Source organism: Pseudochaenichthys georgianus, chromosome 6, assembly GCF_902827115.2.
Source record: "Pseudochaenichthys georgianus chromosome 6, fPseGeo1.2, whole genome shotgun sequence".
NCBI classification, from domain to species: Eukaryota; Metazoa; Chordata; class Actinopteri; order Perciformes; family Channichthyidae; genus Pseudochaenichthys; species Pseudochaenichthys georgianus.
In genome coordinates, this window is record NC_047508.1 from 20,316,640 (window position 1) to 20,335,277 (window position 18,638).

The window sequence follows — 18,638 nt, forward strand, 5'->3', positions numbered from 1 at the left end:
CTAGGGCTATGTGCATGCCTGTGTCTGTTTGTCTCTGTCCATGGCTCTCAATTATACCGTGTGTAGTGATTGTTGCGCGGGTAAACATCTCTGCCAGCCCCTTGGGAGGGTCATGTGACTGTATCTTTGAGAGTGAGCAGCAGGTTGCTCCCTTGCTCAACCAGCCAAGCCGTGTTGATTCTCTGCACACAGAGCTCTCTGCGCAGTAAATAACATGGTGCCTTTCGCCAAGGGCCCCGGACAGGGCCAGGAGGGGGGTCAAGACGCCAGCAAAAAAGAGAAAATGTCTGCCTCGGAGATACTAAATCAACAGACAGGATAGGAGAGAGGCAGGTGGATTTGACAGACTCATCCCTCACGCTGAGAGGCTTGGAGATGTGTTTTGATTAAGCACTATGTAGATGGCAGCTACAGGTAAACAAACACATGTACGGAATACGGCTGGGCAACAATTAGGACCGCAATATTTTAACATTTCCAAAAATAAAATCTTCCATAGTAACCCTCCAACAACTTTTTCATAAACATGATTAATATACACGCACTAGCGATTATCATGTTACATGCTGCTTTGTTTTGAAGACGGATAAACAAGTCATGATGAGGTTGAAAAATGTGACTGCATTAAGATGGGTTTTAGAAGACAGGTCATAAATAATTGAGCGAAAGTACAAGTAGATGAGCAAATTTAGGTGAGCCTATGAAAAATGCAAGTACTAGTGAACTGTCACTACTGTACTTGCTTATTCATTCAAACAGTCCAAGGAATATACTCAAATTACTATCTTTTTACAGGTGAATCTGTACCACTTGATGTGCATATGTATATGTTCGACTGCCATGCTTCCCACAGTGCGGTGACAAAGCATCCATAGAGATGAGTAGATAGGACATACTCTCAGCATCAGGTTACCTGCTTCTTTGCGCTTGAAGGTGCAATGATTGACTCAGACCTGGGCTCTGCTCCAAGACCTTAAGGTTTGCTGAGTTGCCTGGGTGCCTTGGCAGAGACAAACCCGAATCTTTCTCAAATGTGGAACATGAACCTCTCCAGGTTTTACATTGCAATGTTATCCAGATTATGCGGTAAACTTGCCTTTTGAAACAGATCCGTATGAATGGCTTCAGTTATCATCTTTATGAAACCAAACGCAGCAATTGTATTCATTTTGATATATATTTTAGACTGGTGCTTGTGTCCGTGCCTGCTGTTGAATTCTCCTTCTTTAACGAACATAATAAGTCTTTGTGTTGTGTTGTGTTGTCTTGTCCAGCCCCCCCTCTTCTGTCTCTGTCATCCCCGGGGGGTAGCTGACTTATCTCCACTATGTAAACTCGAAAACAGCAGCTATCTCAGTATTAAGCTGTGTGTGTATCCATGCCAAAGATCACCCCGGTGATCTGGAGCTGGACGGGTGAAAGGATGCTTTCTGGAAGTGAAGGGGCGCATCAGACAGATATACCGTCCTGGTCCCAAAGGGGTTCCTGGGTTACTGGGAATCGACCGTAAATCTGCACCCTGCCCTCCTACCTTTTCCTTACATCTTGACTGTCCAAATCCCCCCCCCCCCCCCCCCACTTCCCTGATAGGCGTGATCCTTACCCCTCCTCAGAGTAATGACAGGGAGAGAGAGTCATGTGAGACACCTCCCCATCAGACTATAAATCAGGCTTATTGAGAGGCCCACCCTAAGCCTTCTGATCCACATGCAACACAAACAGATTCCACCCTTTACTTTCTGTGTATTTAGATGAGCACATTTACGGTTTACGGGTATCAGCCCTCAATACTGGTTTGGATATCGCCCAAGCACTGCGCATTTAAAACTGTTTAAAAAAAAGGCCCATCTCCTATATTGCTGCTTGTGACAATATTAAACAGTTTGTTTCTATTGTCAAGTGTAAAACATCATTTCAAGAACAGACCCATAGCAAAGACATGCCAGGCATTAGCAAAGTGTGGATCATTGCAATATTATAGAAGTATTTTGCGACCTCGAGGCATACTATTGTCATTGGGGCGCAAACAAAACTATTTGGAACATAGGTCAACAATATTCACAGGAGTCACAGGACTCTGTTCACTGATTGGCTGCATGTGCTGCAATTCGCCGCCAAAAGTTCAAATATCCCCAACTGAGTTTGGCTGATATCCATAGACATTGCATGGCAGTTTGCGGCAGGCAGCCCTTCGCCACTGCTCTGTTGTATTGCTTTACCGTCTTCCCAACACGTAAGAAATCCCCACTCTACTGATGATCCTATATTGGTCATTCTTTTCGCCCTTCGTGCTTTCTTAAAATAAAATACTCCCATTGATGCCTGCACTCTGTCTGACCACCTTTGGTAACAGTCCCTTTGTTCCTCCTTATACATGTTACTTTTTTGTTGTTGCTTTTTTGCTTTACCTAACGTCTTATCTCTGCTCCAGTCTCTGTTCCAATAATATGTTTCACTCAGAAGAAGTTGTTTATTCAGGATAATATGATATGAACCTTACGAACAATGTGACTAGTATACTGGGTGAGTGTCCAACATTACAAAAGCTTTAATATTAACATTGTTCCCAGAAAGATGACTCATCATTCCACAGTGATTCCCCCCCCCCCCACTCCTCGTATAAATCTAATCTCAGCACACAGCAACAGCATATTTGTGAAGTGAGTCTCCTTTATGGTAACTAGAAGACAACATCTTATCAGTATAAAGCAGCATACACACACACACACACACACACACACACACACACACACACACACACACACACACACACACACACACACACACACACACACACACACACACACACACACACACACACACACACACACACACACACACCACACACACACACACACACACGCCTAACCCTAACCCTTACCCTTAACCTAACCCTTAACCTTACCCTTACCCTTACCTTACCCTAATCCTAAACCTAACCAAGTCTTCACCCTAAAATTAATGATTCCCCTTATGGGGACCTCCAATTTGTCCCCACAAGGGAAGCCAGCCCCCACACGTGACTATGTAAACAGATGTAGGTCCCCACAAGTATAGTAATGCTAGACCACACACACACACACACACACACACACACACACACACACACACACACACACACACACACACACACACACACACACACACACACACACACACACACACACACACCACACACACACACACACACACACACACACACACACACACACACACACACACACACACACACACACACACACACACACACACACACACACACACAGACTCCATGACTCCATGGCAGTGTTTACCTGCATCCTTCTCTCCAGGGGCCAGGTATGTTGGAACTCCCTAGGTAAATATGGGACGGATGAGAGAAGAGATGTTTTGCATAGCAGGCTGACCTTAGCAATGAAGTAACATGTTAATCTGTACAACCTGGGTTTTTTCCCCTCAAACTTTTCCTGGCAGCTGTTCAGAGAATGTCACAGTCAGGAACTCATGGCTTTCAGTTTCAAAGTTGAATCCAATCAAAACCAGCGGTGAATGGATTGCATTAGCCATAGTAGTTTTGGAACTGCCCGTGTAATGTCCGTGACCTCAGATTGATGTCTTGGGAGGAAACTGCGGGGAATGCTTCACTTTCATCTGTGAAAACATCCATTCAGCAGACAGATCCGTGTTTTCTTTCTGTTGGGAGTCATACATTTTTGTTGTAATATGACAATTTCAACCCTGCACAAGAATGTGCACCTGCTCTTTCCTGGATTAATAAAAGCTTCACCTAAGACTCAACTTAAGTCTTTTATCACTGTAGCACAGCCACATGCTGGACTTGAGCTGTTTGTAGGTGAACCCGGTTTGCGGCTTTTCAGCTCTCTTGTATTCCATTTAGTTTGCAGCACCAAATTGATATTTGTTTCCTCGGGCACGCTAACAGCAATATTCCCTTCAGCTCAGATAAGGACTGGTGAGTGTATATTGCATCATCGATTGCATGGAATTAAAGTATGATGAAAGATGAACAGCAGTCTCAGTCACTGACAAATGGCCTTCCTTCAATAATCTACAGGCGAAGGGGTTTTTAAAAAATGACTCAAATGACCTTCAGCCATTGACGTTTGCTAGTGCATAATTTGATGCCTTATTTTGGATTGAGCTTCAAGAAAGTAAGTTGGCAAAAGAAAAAACCAGGGTGAATAATTGATATGAGCAGACATGGAAGCGACCTTTGAATTACTTATGAGTTGAGCTTCAAACCTGTGACACTGGAGGCAGTGGAACTCATGACTCCTTAAAGACACGCACGCATACAGGAAGTGAGAGCGGAGGACCCACAATTGCACCTGCAAAACAATTTAACTATAAATAACGTTTGGGTAATTTAAAGGCTACTTATTTCCCTTCGTGCACAGATTAAATTGCATCTTTTAAATTGGTGGGTTCACTTTCATATTTGAATTTACTCCTAAATGAAGCATCATCATCAAGTAAGAGTCAGCCGGTCTGCCGACTATTTATGCAACATGCTATTTTGGCTATGTTAAAAGTGAATGTCTGACTGTTGTGTGTGCATGAACTCTCTGCACAGCGTGTGTGTGTGTGTGTGTGTGTGTGTGTGTGTGTGTGTGTGTGTGTGTGTGTGTGTGTGTGTGTGTGTGTGTGTGTGTGTGTGTGTGTGTGTGTGTGTGTGTGTGTGTGTGTGTGTGTGTGTGTGTGTGTGTGTGTGTGTGTGTGTGTGTGTGTGTGTGTGTGTGTGTGTGTGTGTGTGTGTGTGTGTGTGTCCTGTGTACATATGAGTTTAGCTGGGAACAGAGGGATGTACTCCTTCCCTAGCAAGCCTTGCTGAGTCAGGTCGGGAGTGTATAATTACACATGGGTGCCCATCAGCAGTCTGAGAGCCTTCTTCTCTGGCTCAAACAACAATACGAGCTCCTGTACTCACAGGGCTCAGCCTGCAGGCAGTCATATCACTCGGCCTTCCACGGGCTATGTGCAATCCTGCATTATCATTCTCACCATTAGCCACTGGCTCTGTGGGTGGATCCATGAGTCAGCGCAAACAAATTCCTGGTCTCTAATGTACTCTCCCCCGCTCTGTTTCCAGGATGGAAGGGAACAAGCGATAGCCAAACCAGGTATGAGCCAGTCCTTCACTCAGTGACATGAATAATCTAGTCATGTTTTATTGGGGCTTGTCCTGTGTGAACTACTGTGGCCACATGCTCATGGGAGTGTTGCCTTTGAATGACATTCGAAAAGTGGGCCAGGCTTTCTTTTTATTTCATGCATTTCCAAGACTTGACAAGACTCTTTCTCTCACACCTTCTCCCATGTCCTCCCCTCTTGTGGTTCAGGCTGGGTTTCTGTCGGTCAGTTGGAGTGCTGCTGGTGATTCATGGTAACTGGGATTTCACACAAAGGGCTGTTTTACACAGTGTGACTGCACTGGTAGTGACAGCCACAGGTGATGGCCAACTGGAGTATTTGACCTGAGCCCTTTAACCCTCTTCATCCATTGGTTACGTGCACAGCGATTACGCAGCTTGTGTGTTCAGTGACTGTACATGAGAACTAGCAGCATAGAGTTTAGTACTCACTTATGTCCAGCTGATTCCGACATTAGAGTTTGAAACCTTTTACTTGCGATTCTGCTTTTTGTAAATATGAGGTGCCGATGCCTGTGTTTGCCCTTGATTTAGAGGCAAAAGTCTCCCCGGCATTAATGAACCACTGACCCACTCTCATTGAGATTTCACACTTGGACGAGCCAATCATTATAATTGAGAAGGCTAAGGGCTGAAGCGACAGATCCCTGAATGCAAGTATGGCGACAAAGCTTATTAGTGCTGTTTCAATAGCGTGTTAATAGAGCAGAGACACATCGGATGGAGGACATTTTCAAAGAGTTGGTCGGTCACAAGCCTTTGTATTCTGTTCCGAGAAATATTAGCCAGATTAATGTGCTGTTAAATACAGCATTATTCATTAGGTGTGTATGAGCTTCAGCAAAGATCTGTTAGCTTGGAACCAGGCAACTGTTCAGTGTAATTAACAGGCGGTGTTTCAGGAGTGCCTGCTGCAGCCTGGCCCTCTACTGTGAGCAAGAAGAAGAAACACCGTCACTGTACACAGTTTCATAAACATGTATCACTCATTTTTGTGCACAAATCAAATGTTTTCTTGGCAGATTAAACAAAAACACACATAACCCAATTTCCCTTTGTAAAGTAGACCAAGTTTCACCAAGTGAACAGACTGCTGTTTGATGTTTTGTTACCACCTCCCAGACAAACTAAACCATCCTGCTGCGACTTTGTTATTTTTCCAACACTTTACTGCCTTGTCACACTATAAAAGCAAATAATGTTGTGCGTGAGCGGTATGTCTACATTGGAAAGTTATTATGTTTTATATTGCACAGTACAAGCCTTCAGATCTTGGATCTGGTTTCCTTGTGTTGGACCACTCCCTCGCACCGCAGGCACAGGGGCCCCGCTGATTAAGACTTCTACATGGAGGTATGGTGTTGTGTTGGAGCTACTTACGTCTTTTGCAGGATTAAGAAAGTATTGCCTTGTTAACGATTTATCAAGAATGCTTTTGGAGACATGATCATTGGCAGGAAAAGACATAAGGCTAGGCCAGGCCTGTCAGATCTATTATGTAATGAGAATCATCTCTCAAATATCTTCTGTATTTGGCCCCGGGAGGACTATGTTGGTCCTAGCTTGCGCAGATGCTTTTGTACAAAGATTAGCAGATTTATTATGGTTTAAAGGTGGGGTAGATAATTTTGGAGAAACCAGCTCGAGTGCGCTAGAATTTGAAAATACACAGCCGGAAGAAATCTGCCACTTCCTTACAGAGCCCCTCCTCCAACACACACGAACGTGCACATGACCAATCAGGGCACGAGATAAGTTTGTGCACAGATGGAAGGCTGACAGGCAGGTAGGCCATCCAGTTACTTTAGCCGGGCGGGCTAAAATGATTGGTCGTGCTTTTTACAGTACCACGGATTCCACAGATGACATTTTTTTATAGATTTGTTGTCAAAGCACTTAAGATATTCATTGCTATCGGGATGTTAAGAGCATTCCATGGAATATAACAAAAAGTGTATCTCGAGCCGATTTCTCAAACGTACCTACCCCACCTTTAAATGAGATGTTAGGAATCAAACTACACGTTGTTAACATACAGGTACATAAATAAAATGAAATCATGCAAATGTCAAGAAAAAAAACTAAGTGAAAAGACATGGCACAAGTTACAAAGTGAGAATTCTAAAAAAGCTTTGTTCATTAAAGGACTATGCAGGGAAGGTGTCCAAAGCCCTGGGGATGTCACTGCATTAACGTGCTTATATTTAATATTGAAGATAATTATGTTTTTTCACCCAGCTGGATACTTACCAAAATGTAAGAAGTCACATAGGCCAATGAAATAGTTTGTGCGATGTTCTAAAAGGCAGTTGAAACTCCTGGAAGGTACAGTATGATACACCACTGTGTTTTTGTTATCAAACTTTATAGCAATTGTATGCAGGCTCTGGTCGTCTTGTCCTGCTGCTGTGTAATGAAGCAGCGCCTGGGAATACCCATGTGATTCATCACAAGCTGTCCGCAGAGAACCCGTTGTAATTGCAGAAAAAAAGGTTCATCTTCTGCAATAGTGCATCATTATTGTGCTGTCCTGTCTCTCGTTGAGTAAATGGACTGTGCTCTCTTGGTAGACTGAAACCCTGGGTGACGAAGTAGGGTGAGGAGGAATAAAGAATGCAAAACGGGAGGCTAGGGTTACAAAATAACGTATCTGCTCTCGCTCTCGTTTATTCGCTCTATCTGTGTTAACATGTGGACGCAGCAGAATGGCTGTAAAAGCTGGCGTGGCAGGGCAGACGACCCGGCGATGCCATGGGCCACAAAAGAGACAGCACTGTCTGCTGAACGTGGAACCAGAACAACAATAGTGCCTCTGCAGCCAGGCTGCCCCGTGCCAGCGTGTCACTGGCTCTTTGAGAGATAGTGTGTCTCTGCCAACCTGGACCAGAGTGGCACAGAGAACACAGCTTCTCCCAGCACTGTTCATTGTCCTCTCACGTCAATGTCTAACTTATTGTGTACACTTTACCCAGCCTGGGCCAGGGTCTTTTCCTCTCTGCTGATACTGATTGCAATAGGTGTTTGTCTTTATATGTTGTGTTTGTGCGTCCGTCTGTGGTTCAGATCAGACGCAGTGTGATTTACACTCTGCCCTTTGCTCCTGCTGTTGTTCCCTGGAGGTCTGTTGCTGCAGAGATAGCGCAGGAGCAACCTGTCGTAAAGATGGGCCGACATGACATGGCTGCTTGCAAACACACTTACACATACAGGCTTGTACATGAACGCAAGCCTAACCCAACCTTTGACCATTATACTGGCAGCACACTGAGTTCTGTACTTTCTGTCCACACCCAGGAAGAAGCTCTTCATAACCTAAGGGCTCATGTATTGAGAATCTACAACACATGAATAACCTTGCTTGGAATTGTCCTGATAAGCCATACTGGTTTCCGCATGTTTGCCAATGCTGCTCATGATTAACAAAAGTTAATGGTTTATACTTGTTCGCAGGAATGCTTCAACTGCTAAATGACTTTTTTATATATATATAATTGAACCTCCTTCAACATTGGAAGAAGACTCCAAAAGCGGAGAAAAGTCTTATCCACTGTGTTAAACACAATTCATGCAATATATTGTGTGTGTTGGTGTACATTTTCAATCAAAGTCTGTTTATCGAGTCGCCTACTCTCTAAATGCACATGCATTTGTGCGGTTCAAGACAATTTGCACAGATACACAGCCTCACCAATTTGCGGGGATGCAACTCGTCCAGACTCGTAGCACCATGTGTGATGTTTTCCTTTTATGGGTGTGTCTTTGCATTTTGTGTGTGTGTGTGTGTGTGTGTATATGTGTGTGTGAGAGAATGGGGGAGAATGGGGGATTTTCATATATAATAGGAAAAACATAAATGGAGATTGGGTGTGTCCCATGCTGTCGTTTTGGCATAGGAACACTTGTTGCCAGGCTTGTCCAAAAAGGCCCATGGATTCACAGCCTGACACTGTTGCTCACGCAGGAAGGGGCAAAGACAAGCCGAATCATGCCCAGGGCTGTGATGCTAACATCTTCTGCCTTGAGTCAAATCCAACAAGGGGCTGGGAGGCTGTTATTGAAGAGAGACAGACGGAAGGCACAGACAGGGTGATGAAAGACGCTTAGCTGGATGGGTGAGCGATGATGAGAGGGGAGAGGCACATGGATCCAATCACTGCTCCTTTCTCTACCACTCTTTATCTGTCTATATCTGTCCAACTATTTCCACCCCACACTTATTCTCTCCCTTTCTCATTTGCTCACTGTCTGTCTTCTTCAGTGTTTCTCTTTCTCTCCCCTTTATCATACAGTATGACTTGTTTTAGATTTATTCAATTTTAGCTCCTCATGCTTTTTTTCTTCCTGTGGATGGGCTTGTGTCTGAGCCCGGAGTGTGAGATTGCTTCGGTTTGCTGATTACCTCCAACGTGGTTGTACATCTTCTTGATTTCTTCCCTCTGAGAAAACATGCCACACTTTTAGAGTTTCAACTGAAACTGTCCTGTGTTGTTATGGGCGGGTGGGGCTGGAGGGAACGTAGAGGTGGGAGTTGTATTTCTGTTGTTAGGGGTGACTTGAGTTTAAAGGGTGGGGTGGGGAAGTGTGAGTGTTGTCATATGGATGAAATTAAGCGCTTCCAATAACTTCAGTGGCTTACATTGTAATGGGTGTGTGTGCATAGTGACTCTGAACACGTGCAAAGCAGTCTGCGGCCTGTGTTTTGTCGACAGCATTTGCATGGTGACACCGAAACCGACCATTCTACTGTAGGGTTTCACTCAACCTCCTTTCAGGACCAAACATATGTTGATAGACAGACTTCTGCTATTTTGAGCTTTATTTCAGTCCCTCTCATCTGTATTTCAATGAGAACTGACACAGTCTGAGCTGTGAAAAGGAGATGGGTCAGGCGGATGTCTGGTTCTCAGTGTTGTTGTGCCTGTGACAAAGAGAATAGACAGCAACCTGAGACCCACAGGCCTGTTTGTTTCACATTATCACATTTCAGCAGCCAGGAGGGACTAGACCTCAGCATCATGGGAGAGTGGCATTTTTAGCTGGGAGACGTTCGTGTTCTTCTTTATAACCAGATTGTTATGGTTCATAGAAATCTCAGACACATATATAGAATGAGTTTGCATGTAAATCAAATAAGGTAGGAACTTTTTTCCCTATATATTCAGGCTTGGTATGAAGATGCTTTTGAGGAAAGTGTTGTCCTGGGCTGTAAGGACATTCCTCTCCATGAGACTTCCTGTTCACCTCTGCTTGTTTTTGAAAAATAAATAAAACTCATTGGCAGAAGTTAACGATTGTCTCCGAACTCTGGGACTCAAGCAGTTAGACTTAATGATGTATTGCTCAATATTTGTTTTATCAGAGGATACAGAGTGTTCCCTCGGAAAAAAAACAAATATTGACATCTCCGCTCTGTGGACATTTCTGATGTTTGATTTGGGTAAGCACTCCCCTTTTCATATCAGCTTTCTCTCCAGATGAGATCACTAAATGCTCGCATTGCTGCCACATGTGATCATACATCTCTGTCTCCCGCTTGAAGTTGATCCGCTGGTTAAGTCTCCTCACCGTGCCGTCATTCCCTCCCATATGTGGTGTCATGTTGAGCTGTTCTGTGTGATGTTGTTGCCACATCAGAGTTTGCTGTTTGGCGTCTAAACAGCGGAGAAGTAATGGTGGTGCGGGGCCGCCAGGTCAGCGGCAGAGGGGGGCGGGGCGGGGCGGGGCGGGGGGGGGGGGGCTTTGTTAAGAAAAGCATGGAATTCTTCCGGCTGGCAGATGAAGTCAGTGCATTCCTTCAAAGCAGCTCCCTATAGGCGGCCAGTGGAGCAGAGCCAGGCGCTGAATGAGGGGCACGATAATGGTGGGGCTCGGCATTACACACCTCCCATTGAGAACCGGAGGGACTGGCAGAAGGAGAACACCATCTGTCTGACTCTGGGTGAAGAGTTGTCTTCTAACCACCTAGGCTACAACGTTTCATTCACTGTGCCAAGTGCTATAGATAATCCTACCCCCGCTCCAGGCAATTCACTTTTTATGAGCACTGCAGTATTTTATTTCCTTGTTTTGAAGCTAAAAGTACAGACAGACAGACGTAGTACCGAGCATAACATTCATTTAGGTGGAATCTGCTTCACAGACATGTTCAGATACCTGCTGATCTGCGCCCTGAAGTCTAATGAGACCCAGTTCTGGTCCTGCTGAGGGGGTTCAAACTCAGGGGGACACACTCTTGCTATGTTTTTATGTATTTCTACCGCACAAACACCCTCTCCCAAACATAGACACACTTGAGTTGCTCCACTTTCCCTGTCCGTTCCCCTCGGCAGTAAGCTATCATAACGGCTTTGAAGGAGGGCAGCAGAGCGTTTAATTGGGTTACAGATTGGCATTTATGCTTCCAGGTCCACGAGATACTGCCGCGGCTCTTAACTAACCACCAGGAACTGAACACAAATGCAACGCTGCTCTACCCATTGGCTGCTGGTGTTGAAATGTACAATTCAATCATACCCTCAAAGTACATTTTCTACGTCATCATTGTTTAGTGTAGAAACTGGTATTTCAACAACATCTTACAAGTGAGGGTGGCTGCTGGGTATGTGACAACTTCTAGTGTGTTGTGTTTTGGTTAGCAACAAGTTGTCACATGTTGGGGTAAGATAACATCATGATCAGTGAAGGCTCTAGAAATCAGTGTGAGGCTTTCTTCTGTCTATTGTTTCTACTGTCGGCTAATTCTGCTCCAACCACTGGAAATATTGCATTTCTAATATCACTCCTCTCAACACACATTTCTCTTTGTTCTTGTTTTTCAGAATCAGTGCCATGCAGTGTTAATTTAACAAAAAGCCAATCTGAGGAAATCTGTCCTGAAGACCTTTGAACCCTTCACCCCGTCAGTGTCCTGAGATGGAGCTCAAAGTGTGGGTGGACGGAGTGGTGCGGGTCGTGTGCGGCCTGTCGGAGGAGACGTCCTGCCAGGATGTGGTCATCGCTCTGGCCCAGGCCATCGGTGAGTCCCTCAAATTCTTAAGTGTGGTGAGATCATGGGGTGGTCATGTTGTGATACCAGCATCCAAGCTGTTTTTACTTGGCACCTTGTTTGTCTGCTTGATCACTTTATCTTACGGCCTCGAGTGATTAGATAACAGGTGATGTGGGCAAAACAAAGAGTACTTGTTCATTAACATTTTTGCAGCATTTCAGTTTCTGCTCTCACCTTTTTCATTCACCCCTAACTTAAATTGAGTATTATGTCGGATTGCTATATCCTCCGGCTTTATTCGAGCTTCACGCTGCAGCAGTGTTGAACAACATAAATCCAGATTTAGCAGTCTCCTCCTTCCATGAGTGAGCTTGCTGCCGAGTCATCAGGGAGGGCTTGTCCTAATTTCAAGGTCCTTGTGGAAACTTCAGATTATTTGAACATGTTGTACGTGTTGTGCAAGTCTGGCACCGCAGCTTTTATTCCAATCCTCGGAGGCAGAGATTTAAAGGCATCAGCATCACCATTATGCTGCTGATGTCACTTGCTCACTTGGTGCTACTTGCGTAGAAGCAGTGGGAGGAATCAGACCAAATTGCACTGAAGGAAAAGAAAGGTCTTGAATGATTTATGTAACAGAACTATTTATTAATATAAGTGAGTGTCTTTCAGCTAAGTATAGTAATCTTTAAGGGCAATTTAGATGTTTTAAATGTTATTGCAGTATGTCTGTGTATTAAATATGGACTCTGTCTCTCTCCCTCACAGGTCAAACAGGCCGTTATGTTCTGATCCAGCGTCTCAGGGATACCGAGAGGCAGCTGTTGGCCACAGAGAAGCCTCTGGAGTCTCTGGCTAAGTTAGGCCAACATGGCAGTGAAGTTCAGTTCTTCCTGCGCCGTACTGGCCCCAGCAGCAGTGACGGACCTAACCCAAAACAGGACAGACCAACTCCCCCTCCCCTGCCCAGGCATCCTGAGCCGGAGCCTTTGAAACGCAGCCAGCCTAAGAAGGCCCTCACCTTCAACTTGGGGCCTTCTACCTCTCCTAGATCCAAAGCCAAACAGTTTAAGAGGTCTCCTCAGGATTCTCCAGAGCAAAGAGCCTCTCCCTCCCCTTCTCCCAGCCCTGTACCCTCTCATGTGCCATCTCCATCTCCATCTCCAACACCACCTATAGGCCCGTCCAAAGAGGAGGTGTTTAGGAAGGTTCTTCAGCAGCAGGAGAGAATGAGGGCTATGGAGGCCCAGCTAGAAGCCCTTGAGAGGGAGTCGCACTCCTGGGATCGTCCCTACCCATCGCCGTGTCCTTCACCTGTTTCTGACACTCGCTTGCAAGAAGAGATGGACACCATGGAGCAAGCGCTGCGGAGGAACCAGGCCGAGCTCGCCCACGAGCAGTTCTGGGAGGAGGAGCTTCAGGCGGAGATGGAGCGAGAGCGAGGAATGAGGAGGAAGGTCGGGGAGCTCCACGCCAAGCTAGACGACTGCGGACGGCGGCTCCACGAGTTCTCCGTGCGCTCTGTTCAGCTGGAGCAAGAGATCCAGCGGGAGAGCCAGGCGGAAGGGAAAGCCACCGGGCCGGAGGAATCCCTCGATGTCCTGAAGGCAGAAATCCAGAGCCGGGGGAATCAAGGGACAGAACTGGAGGGGAGGCTATCTGAGACTGAGAAGGCTCTGGGGAAGGCAGAGTCTCTGATGCAGGTAAGGAGAGAGGTGACGGTTCTTGAGAAAGGGCTTTAAATCCAATCAGCCCGTGTGTAGTCATGTGAGGGGTGTAGCGTAGACCCTCTTCTAGCTTTAGTGTAAAGCTGTATCCCTCTCCTACCTGCATACTGCAACACACAAACAACAGTGCAGAGACACTTGAACACATGATTTATCGTGACAGTTTTTATATATAATAAATTATCCTACAAATGACGATGACTGAATGAATGCTGTACACTCATATCCTGCCTTGTATCAAAATGTTTTATTCTCGAAAGGACAAATTACAGTGTAGCCGAACTGGTTTGGCAGGTATTATCTTGTATGCATGTTCTGAACACATGGTTACTAATGGTGTTAATATTACATTGCCAGTATCTATATATTCTTGTACCCTGTGTAAAAAGAGATTAAAGAGGATTGATTTGTAGAACAAAAGCCCCTTTATTGGATCTACTCGGCCTCAATTCATGGTAGTTTTATCGTGTCATGTCTGTTTACTTTTGGTGGTTGTCATAGATGCGACTGAATCAATAAAAGCCTAACCCAGTTAGGAACAAACTCAAGTTTCCTCATAATCCACATGAAACAAAGACTCGGGTGTCCACTTCATGAAGCTCATTCAGATTATAGTGAAGAATACTTTTTTTTTTAATTGGTGGTATGGTAGATTGGGTTTTGAATGTTCTGCCACAAGGAAATAGAGCACACTGAAACATGTGTAGTGTAGTGTTTCCATATCTTGATTAGCAAAGACCAGCCGGACTGAAATACCTTTGTGTCCCATCCTCAATCCACTGCGCTACAAGTAATAACTGGCTGCAAAACTGATTAAAACATAATGATAATCTTATTTGCAGTCATACTCCTCGGGATGTGTGTGACTCTCGGGGTGAACTCAACAGATTAAGTCCCCAGTTGATGGAACAGAGAGGCATTGTGTCATGATCAATTTGTCAATTACATAGAAAGCATCCTGCTGCAGAACAGAGGTATTAGGCTTTTATTTGTTCATACATACCGGTATTATGTACCGCCATGTCATAACAGCACTGCAATGTTGTTAAATCCGAATGTAACCACAGAGGCATTTAGCCACTTATGCAGTTATTGCCTTGAAGAAATAAGATGAAATGATTTCCTGTAAATGACATGATATTACGGTAAAATAATACAGCATAATTCCATAGTAAGGAGAAGGTGTGCATGTCTGGCGGTGTCAGTCATCAGTGAGCTGATTGGTCCAGGCTGCCAGCCGAGTGTTTAAGTGTTGGTGGTGATGAGCACAGCGTTCCTGTCATTAAGCTAATGGAGGGCAGACCTGCAGGTGTGAACTGCCTCAGCAGGCGGCCTCAGTCCAACATCAATTACTCCTTCACACACAAGCACACACCGGGGTAAGGGACTATAGCATATTCCTGCTGCTGCTTCCTGTACTGGGTGCAGACACATTGATTAAGCACAAATGGAAAGTCGATTAAGAACCAATTGACAGGCCTGCATGCGTGCATCGCAGTTTAATGTGTGGGCACAGAGGTGATGCCACAGTCTTGATTGAGCATCTTTGAGCTCCACTTTGTCAATAATTGGAGCTGATGAATATCTTGGCTCCTGCGGCATCTGGTCGATTATGAAAACTCTGAAATGCAGCAGGCGAAAGAGCATTGTTACGTATCCGTCTATAAGTGTAGGCCTCAGGCGGCTGACATCTGATGGAATCAGAAAATAATGCTTACGGTAATTCTGGGACTTTGATGATTTGTTGGATCTATATTGTATGATGATCGTCTGTTTCAATGACTTGGGACTAGACTTATAGACTCTACTGCCCCCTTATGGTAAAAAAGTAACTTGACACTTACAGGAGAGGTCATGTGACTTAAAGGCAAAATACAGGAGTCCTGCCTTTATGTATTAATACATCCTACTTTTTGTTTTTTACAAATAAGACAATATTAAGCAACATTTAAAACACAAGGAGAGCTAGAACGTACTAGTCATGCAAAACGTACTTATATCTACTGATTGACAGGCCTGTTAAGCTCATTCCATTTCCATATGCTGCGTCCAGTTACAGGCAAACAGGGTGACAGTGTTCACTGGGTCAATACTGAGTGATGTGAGCTCTCAATTGTCCTTTGTTTTCGTCACCGATCCATTTCCCTTTCTATCTCAGGCCAAACAGGAGGAGCTGGAGGAGTTGAATAAGGAGCTGAGGCAGTGTAACCTGCAGCAGTTCATTCAACAGACAGGTGTGCTGCCAGCGCACGCACACTCACGCACAGAGCTTCAGGAGCAACTGGAGCAGTTAGAACTGGCACATCTTCTGCACAATGGATACAGGAACGGAAGTATGTAAACAAATTACATTTCAACATTGTATTATCTGCTCGATGATGTGCCCTCTAAACACATTTCTGTCTCTCCGCCAGGCTACGACGTAACTCAACTGGAATCGCCGCCTCGCCCCACTGCCAAACAATTCCTGGGACATCCACGCAACCTGCAAAACCCTTTAGTGTCCAGTCTCAACCCTGAGGGTGTGTATGTGTGAGACCCTCCATCCCGCTCTGCTCCTCTCCTGCCCGTCCCCTGGTCCCTGAGCCCCTTGCCCCCCACTCTTTCTACCCCAGCTTGTTTGGGTGTAAGGCTTCATCTGCCATTTTTGGTTTTGGGTGATGGAAGCATCTGTTTGGTGGAGGTCGCTGCTAATTATTTCGCCTCTTCCCTGTGCTCTACCTTTTTAAAGACTAAAATACTAGCCCTCAGTCTTCTGCTGATTCCCGTCTCGTTTTAACAGCTGACTTAACACATTCCTTCTTTGAATTTCTCACATAATTCTGTGGGTCTACTTATCCTTTTTTAGTTGTCTCTACTCCCCGCCTTCCTCCTCTCTCACTTCTTTCGGACTAACATACGCTACTTTCTTTATACTTTAATACATCTGGGAACTTTCTCCTATCTATCCCCCTCTGTAAAACAGAGCGGCCTTCCCACCTTCAAGTCAACACTCATCTACCAACAGCCCTTTTTCTCCGCCGTATCTCCATGTAACAAATCAATCACCGCACTGGGAATGACTGTAGCAGACATTCTGATTGTAGCGCTGTTGTTATACTGTGACATGGAATGATATGAGACAAATGCCATTTCAGTTTGCCTTTTATGTATGGATACTATTTATATGTGAGGTGGGGTGTATCTATACAATGCCTTGTACTTTGGTGACACTTGACTTCCAAAGAGCAAGAGCCTTTCACGAAAGGGCTCTGCAAAATGTATTGCACTGTCCCATTCTCTTCCTGTGTGAAGCCTTGGCCCTGTTTGCCTGCAGAGAAATGTATCCTTCCCATCTCGTTCTGCTCCAAAACTATTTTATTTGACAAGCTTATAGCCTTGCCAGTCTATTTTTGTCACGCTCCCTGCTAAAACAAGGGATACATTTCACAAGTAGCGCAACAAGGCCATGGTTTGTTACGATATCTTTCTTTTCCTCCTGTGGGATGGATGCGCCTGGTTCTTTTGCTGCCATTACACCGAACATTTGACCTGTCATAACTTGTGTTGTGCCTCAGTGTACTAAAACATAGTATGAGCTTACTTACATAAGCACTTATAACAAACATCAAGCGAACATGAGCTGCTGTTTCCAGTGCTTTTGATGTCTCTATTATAAACAATACTGTTTTCCCAGAAAGGACCCTCCAAACCACCTAACCAATATTTACCTTATCATAGCACTTATCATATCTTTATGGCTCACTGACAGGTCAAAGTGACGTGTGCACTCTCTCCTTTTCTACAGTGTTGTGTTTTCTTTGGGGGATTATATTCACTCTTTGCTTGGGAAACTACATCTTAATGTTTTCTTAAAAAACAATTCTGTCAATGCTGACTACAAGACTTCAGTTATGGTCCACAGCCTCTGCTGGTAAAGGACCCAGTAACTGGTCTTGTGTCAGCTAATGCTTTTCATGTGTGAATTTCTGGACTACCCCCAGTCGCTCCTGCTGTGTCTTAGCTATACAATGTTTTATAAACAAAGGGATCATCATCCCCCTTATTTTTGTGTGTCTTGCAGTCCTGACATCCCGAGAGTCGTCATGGAGATAAAACATGGACCGCAGGGCCAAAGGAGTTGTTCACTGTTCTGTCACCGTCACCTCTTATCAAACCCCTTTCTTTGTAATGCATTATTTAATCGAATATGATACACATACTGTATATACATAAGACAAATATATTTGAGATTTGCTACTGTAAACACTGCAAAGTATCTGTATGAAATGTAAAATAATTTAGAAACCTTTTACCTAGAGCAATTATTACTATGAGTGTATTTAAATAAAATAAAAATGTGCATTGTGTATAAGATAATATTTCGTCAAGTTTTATTATGCCCTGTTCAGGAAGTCAAATGTCCTTGTAATCATTCTTGTAACTGCAGTAACTGAGAGGAAGGGGCAGTGCTTCTGGAATACTCTGCAGTAAATAATTAACACCAGTGTGCACTTTCTAAAAATGACAGTGCCATGAAGCTCCTATGTGAAATGCATTATGAATGTTATAGGTACTAAATATGAATGCTCTCCATTACCTCTGGTTCATGGGTCCATCATTTCACAATCATTGCTGTGTGTTTTGAAGCCAGTCTTCACAGGTGGCTGATTGAGAGTTCACAAAGTTCATCCTTGGATGCAGAGGGACAGTGGCAAACATCCTGGTATAGCGCTGCCCCCGCTGATACGGGTGATGTAACTGAGTATATAGTATCAGTGAGTACAAGACACG

The 18,638-nt window shown here is 44.6% G+C and overlaps 1 protein-coding gene across 4 annotated transcripts in view; it reads left to right on the forward strand.

The window, feature by feature from the left end:
• Positions 1-18,391, forward strand: part of LOC117448319 (ras association domain-containing protein 7-like) — a 40,758-nt gene extending 22,367 nt beyond the window's left edge. For 3 of the 4 annotated variants that reach the window (XM_034085569.2, XM_034085570.2, XM_034085568.2), the window contains exons 2-6: positions 11,969-12,165; positions 12,907-13,841; positions 16,024-16,198; positions 16,280-16,387; positions 17,929-18,391. In XM_034085569.2, the coding sequence (XP_033941460.1) occupies positions 12,063-12,165; positions 12,907-13,841; positions 16,024-16,198; positions 16,280-16,387; positions 17,929-17,960 (1,353 nt within the window). In that variant the 5' untranslated portion in view covers positions 11,969-12,062 and the 3' untranslated portion in view covers positions 17,961-18,391. Of the gene's footprint in view, positions 1-11,968; positions 12,166-12,906; positions 13,842-16,023; positions 16,199-16,279; positions 16,637-17,928 lie in introns of those variants that run through there. The other variant, XM_034085572.2, reaches the window with a different exon arrangement.
• Positions 18,392-18,638: the final 247 nt, after the last annotated feature.